General features: G+C 35.9%; 1 protein-coding gene across 1 annotated transcript; it reads right to left on the bottom strand.

Moving 5' to 3' along the window:
* Nucleotides 1-973: 973 nt before the first annotated feature.
* LOC120276923 (transcription factor MYB102) lies at nt 974-2,491 on the bottom strand. The gene is made up of 3 exons (XM_039283664.1): nt 2,257-2,491; nt 2,019-2,148; nt 974-1,861 (listed from the first exon to the last, which is right to left on the bottom strand). Exons 1-3 carry the CDS (start codon nt 2,387-2,389, stop codon nt 1,018-1,020), a joined length of 1,107 nt encoding a protein of 368 aa, XP_039139598.1. The 5' UTR covers nt 2,390-2,491; the 3' UTR covers nt 974-1,017.
* Nucleotides 2,492-6,489: the final 3,998 nt, after the last annotated feature.

Here is a 6,489-nt window from a genome sequence, read left to right as displayed (position 1 = left end):
AACGGCCCAATTAACTGATCGACTTCTGATGATCTTCTCCCTCGTTGACACGTGTATATCAACATCATCACTTCTCAATCATTAACTAGTCCCTCCTTGGCCGTTCAAAGTTTTGCTTTGACCTTTTGGACGGCAAGGATTTGGCCAATTTACAACTAGTTTTTTTCGTCGTTTTCTTGATTCTCCGTATAATTTGCTTATCGTCTCCAACTTGGAGACCCATTTTAGCATGAGCTAAATTAAATAATAATTATTACTTATTAGCACATGTCCAAATATACATAGTTTTTTTTTAACTGAAAATGTTATTCAATGTAAGTTGGAGTTAAATTTATGAGTCTCTGTACAAGGACCACACTGTCTGTCTTTCTGCATGCTTTGACAAGCCTACAGTTGAAAGAAAAATGCAACTCTTGCAAGTAAACATTATCAGCCCTGTATTTTTCTTCACCGCCTCTTTTTTTTTTCTTCTTCTTCTTACTATAAATTAATGTGACACCATATTATATATATATATATATATATAAATACCGGAGAAAAAGGTAGCAAATTATTTAAGCAACTGTCGCATATCATGTGAATATGACACATAAGAAATTAATATATTGGCTGCACTGCTGCATTTCTAGACATTGTTCAGTGGATTTTTTTGACTATTGTAATTGTTATTTATTTATTTATTTAAGTAAATTATTGTAATTATGATATTTATCTGAAAGGTGGGCACTCTTTAAGTAGTACGGTCGTGGTACATATGTAAATGGATAGATATATTGATATAGAAAAGTTCTCCCATGAATGAACATGATCATCACACGGTGCAAAAAAGCAGTAAATAGTCTTTGTAATATACACCGACCATTGAAATCAAAAGCAACGAAGACACACCCTTTCTAGTTCTCACAGTATGAACACAGATATCAGTGTGAACAAGCCTGGTTGATGAATTCATATCTAAAGGCAGAGACTGTTCTTCTTCTTCTTTTTTTCTTCTTCATCGTTTTCTCTGTCACTTAATTACAAGAACTCACTGACATCAAGTAAGTCAGGAATTTGGAAGTTGAACAAATTGCTGGAGTAGCTATCTCTGTCATCCTCAGTGCTGCAACTGTTGATATATGTGGACGGGGAGGAGTTTAACTGGGTAGGGCTGGATGTGGTGGTCGACAGAACTGGAGAGAAATCGAACCCATGATTGTTGTTTTGTATTTGGAAGGCTTGATTATAATCATCAGTAGAAAGATGCTGTGAGATCAGTTGCTGGGGATATTGTGAGTTAAACGTTGGCAGCGGGCCATAGTTATCTTGGATGTCGCACTGTGCATGGCTGGATGTTTGCCATGTGTTTGTTTGAACGTCTGCTTGGAAATGTCCAGCATTGGCTTGCACTAACTGTGACTGTTGATCACCAAAGAATGGAGCATTTGATGTGGTGCAGATTGTAGCTGAGATGTCAGGGATGCTGTTCTGGAGCTGCTGTTGCTGTTGCTGTTGGGGTGGCTGGAACGCTGTCAAGGTGTGGTCTTGGACTTGAGGAGGATTGGAGATTAAGCTTTGATGTTGGAGGCGTTGGTTAACCATGTTGGAGTTTTGGCATTGAGAAGTTAGAAGATTTGTTGCAATTCTTAGTAGCTCGGTGTTGACAAGAGGTTCAATGCCGAGCAGCCTTGAGACATCTAATTGAGTCTGATTGTACAAGGATGGAGCCAGAAAGGAAGAGAAGTCAAGAAGATCAAGGCGAGGGCTGTGTGTCACTGGATCAATTCCCATTCTGAGAAGCCTTTTCCTGATGTGTGTGTTCCAGTAGTTCTTGATTTCATTGTCTGTTCTTCCGGGCAGACGAGCAGCTATTGCAGACCATCTGAAATTTGATAATAAATCAATCATCATCACTATTTCTTTTTTTTATTAATTAATATATATGTACATATAAATAGACAAATTAAATATGTATGCCTGAATCACGTAGAAGATATTTTAAATATATAAAAATAATTAAATATTAAACGGATGCTTACTTGTTTCCCAAAATACTGTGCAGCTGAATGATTGTTTCTTCTTCTTCAAACGAGAACCTTCCTCTTTTGATGTCTGGTCTCAGATAGTTGGTCCACCGGAGTCTGCAGCTCTTTCCACATCTTGCAAGTCCTAAACATGGATATTAAAAACAATTAGTTCATGTGGCTCAAAGCCAGTAATTAAAATATACATGTAATACCCAAAATAGCAAACTATAAACTATATGTTTTTGCTTACCGGCATTCTTGGGCAGTGTTCTCCAGCTCCCATGGCCATGCTTCTGGATGTAATCAATGAGCTTCTGGTCTTCCTCTGGTGTCCATGGCCCTTTCTTGAGTCCGTTTTTATCACAACAAGGTGCACGTCCCATGTCTGATCAAAGGCTTGTTTGATCTTTTTCACCAAAGTTTGTTTCTCGATCGGAGAAGGTGCAAAAGAACTTGAAAGTTGAATTGAATGGGAGATGAGTGTGTCCCCTCTGGTTTATATAGGAACAAGTGAAGGGCTAGAAGAGAAAGTCAAATGGATTCGGTGCCGTCCCTAGTTTATCTCAAAGGGTACGTGGCTTCTCTTGTTAGGGTATGTAATCCTCTCTGTCTCTGCGTCTCTCTGCGTCTCTCTGCATCTCTCTCTCTCTCTCTCTCTCTCTCTCTCTATACGAGATCTTAAACATACAAAGTTAATAATAATATTATTATTATTATTAGCAAGGATGAAACTTTTTGAAAGTAGAGCTGCAATAAAGAGAAGGGCTTATCATCGTTTTCCCATTAGCTGGCGTTGACCAGGTGTTGCCACGTAGCCCCCAAATGACGGCATGGAACTGATAGGGGGTGGGCCCCACCTTCATGGAAGACTTTCTCTTTTCACGTTCACGAGTTCTTGATCTCCTCCTCTCCTCTCCTCTCTCTCTTCTCCTCTTCGGCTGGTGCGCGTTCCTCCACATGAAAAATATTTTTTCTCACTTTTTCATTTGTCAAATATTTTTGGCCCATATATGGCTGCATGTTACGTAAGAGTTTTAACTTTTAACCAATGCTACACTTTTTATTGTTATTATTTTTTTCTTTTTTTCTTTTTTAAAAAAAAACTTCTGATATATATAGTATCAAACAGCGTAGTTAGTGCATGAGGTGGCTAAAAAAGAGGGCATGCACTTGTCCATCGCAAGACAATGGTCTTGCTTTTATGTGGGACCCACACGTCCAATAACAAGGCCTTGGACTGCCACGTCAAACCTCGTGACGCGTGTCCTCGGTCTACTTTCCAACGACATGCCTACCTTTTTGACGTGAGTTCCTCCACCATGCTTGTTTTAGCGGATTACCACTCTCTCAAGTATATGCTTATATGCTTCATTCATGCAAACAAAAATTTGTATATTTTGGTCATTATTAATTTCATGACCACTTTTACATTTATTTTACTGCATTCATGCATAACTTTTCAAGGGTTCTTAGAGACAACAGTGCCTTGTTGTCTCATCCAACTCCAACAACCATATCTGCGGTCAAATATTATATTAATCCTTTAACCAGTACGAACACATATTTTTCATAAATGGTTTAAATATTATTTCCTCTCTAACTAGATTTTCCACCTTTTAGTTTCATAACGGACCATTTGAACTTATGTTTTCTTTTTTCAATTTCCTTCTTCTTTTCACCCATCCCTTTAGCTTAATTAGCACCTTCAGTAAGAACCACCAGCAGGAATATGATGAACCTTTATGTTGACATATGGTGGAAAGGGAGTGTAAGGTTGGTGGTCTAATATTTAAGGCTTATCAAGCCATAACATTGGAATAATGCCTAGTTAGACTTTTAATCCCCTCATGTGAAAACCATCAATTCATTTTGGATTTGGAGTGTGAAGATGAATTAACCCAATGGGCACGCATGGTAAATAACTGAAAAACAATATTAGCACCTTGTTTTCTTTTAAAAAGAAATAAACTAGTAGATAGCTGTGATACAACACAAGAAAGGGAGGATTAGGTAGGTGTTAATGTGATTTAATAATTAGTTATATCTCTACCAATGAAATAATAAGGAAAATTCCATTACGTGACTGGTGTACATATATACAGTATTAGTCACATGTCCACATGCATGAATGCCTGTTCATTAGTAAACATGGCAGGAGAGCTATAGAGGTTCAAATCTACAGGTAAAACTAGAACAACTAACATATTCTGAGAAGTTTCTAGCTAGGGACCCATGTTGTCAATTGGGCATTATATATTAATTTCAGGAGGACATTAAAAAAACCATATTATATTTAAATCCAACCAGCTCCATAAAATATTTATTATTTGCATGTTTGCATGGCGGGGGTTTTGGTATTAATATACAATATTGTATATCGGTATGCATGCATGTATGGCTAAGACCATGAGATCAGAGGCTCAGCAAACCATTTGAAAACATAAAGATTTCCCTAAAAAAAAATTAGCCACAATCTCTTCAGATTGCTTCCGTGTCTGGTGGCATAGCAACAAGCCATATTTTAACTTGGATTTCCATTTGTGATCATCTCTAATAAAATGAGACCAAGTTCTACTTACCGTTCAGTATTGACACGTATCTCTTGTTGGCGTATGGCTTGCCCAAATGAGCACCCTACGTCCTCAAAAGTTGACTCTTTATATACTTAAGAATATATGTATAAATATATATATTTGTTATTAGCGGTAAAGATAAGATGGTGAGGTGTCCTATTTCACAAACAAAATACTAATTAATGGCTTAGCAACATATTCGATGCATGCATGGGATTTTTAAAACTTTTTTGGGATATGGAAATCTATGGAGCTTATTAAGTGGATGTACGATCATTGTAAACCATTGACCATGCAAATCTTTTAACCTTGCATCTTAATCCAACTTGTTTGATTATTATAATCAGATTGGTTGGACGTCATCTATTGCTGAAGCTAGCTTATTTCTCTTTATTAATTTTGAGGCAGTTATTAGTCTTGGTGTGTCATAATATAAAAAATAGTTAGTGCAATAAGGAGAATATTATCCACACATTTTAAGTATGCATATGTTTTACTAATCAAGGCATGAAGCCCAAGCATTCCCACCAGAAAAGGAAGAGAAAAGAACTTGTTCATTTGGAATGAAATCTATTGAAGGAACAGGGACATGATATTAATTAGAATAATTTCTTCAGGATCTATTATGTTAATGGTCAATTTTTGTTATATCCACTTACCTAATTAGGTATGAAGAAATAAGTTGGCTTATAAAAGCATAGACTTATTTAATTAATTAGGAAAACAGTTTCCTTGTCTAATAAAAGCTTTTTAACATTTTTTGCTAAATAAATAAGTACAGTGCAATGCTCTCTGATATTGTTGTCATCATCAGGTGTGAGATTAGACACAACAAACATTGAAGTGGAGAACATTTGGGTTGTTTTCTGCACCCACTGATACTGTTCATTTAATCTACAAGCTAACTCAAGGTGATGATGCATGCTAGTTTAATTAGTTGTGTGTTGGTTTAGACCTTTGGGATGTTCCTAAGATATATGAGCCCTGTTCCAGCAAGTTCCATGCATATCTAGTATATAATATTGAAAACATGCATGCATAGTTAACTTGGAAAAAAATTAACAAGCCTGCATTTCTTAGATTCTAAGTTTTGATTCACAACAACTTTAACATGCATTAGTCCAGTTCATGACCTAATATCATGTTTTTTTATCCTTTCCTTTTAATTAGGAAAGAGTGGTCCGTGTTTCAAGTTATTGCTTTATTTAGGATGGACGTACTTATGATCTGGTTTTTCCAACCAGTAAATTTTAAACAAGTTTGAATGAGCAGTACGGAGTATATATATAACACATTGAGGGACTACTCCATGTTAATTAGCTGGAGGACATATTTGGTTGCATCAGCTTACCAAATTATTTCTTAATTAATACACCTGGGAACATTCCAGGGTTCCATTTCGTATATCATGATGATCAGTTGGAAATTATTTTATATGGTCTGGCTGTATGAGGTGTCCAGTAACCCCAACAAACTTTGAAGAAGAGACGTACGGAATGTATATTTTGAGTAGCTACGTACACTTCATATATATGATGATACATAACTGCAGTTGTGATTGGTTAAGACCTTTAATTTGCAGTATTGTTTGATTGATACATATATAAATTGTTCTAAAGAAATATTTCAATGTACTTTTTTAGTTTTTAAATTCAAATACATAAAGAAGATCAATGCATGAGTGAATTATGTATTTAGCTAATTTATAAGTAAAATGTAATGAATAATGAGTAGTGAATTACGTAGATAATTTATGCGCATTAATTCAAATTAGTGTTCATACTTAGAAAACAGTAAACCTGAAAAATTTTGAGACTTGAGAGAAGATAAAGAGGGGTTGACTCAACTTAAAGAGTTAAAAGAGATCTTGAGTTTCTCAAATTAGTTTGGATTGGTGGCCAACCATCAAG

This window comes from Dioscorea cayenensis, chromosome 15 (assembly GCF_009730915.1).
Source record: "Dioscorea cayenensis subsp. rotundata cultivar TDr96_F1 chromosome 15, TDr96_F1_v2_PseudoChromosome.rev07_lg8_w22 25.fasta, whole genome shotgun sequence".
In the NCBI taxonomy this organism is placed as follows: domain Eukaryota; kingdom Viridiplantae; phylum Streptophyta; class Magnoliopsida; order Dioscoreales; family Dioscoreaceae; genus Dioscorea; species Dioscorea cayenensis.
This window is presented reverse-complemented; position numbering and strand designations above follow the sequence as displayed.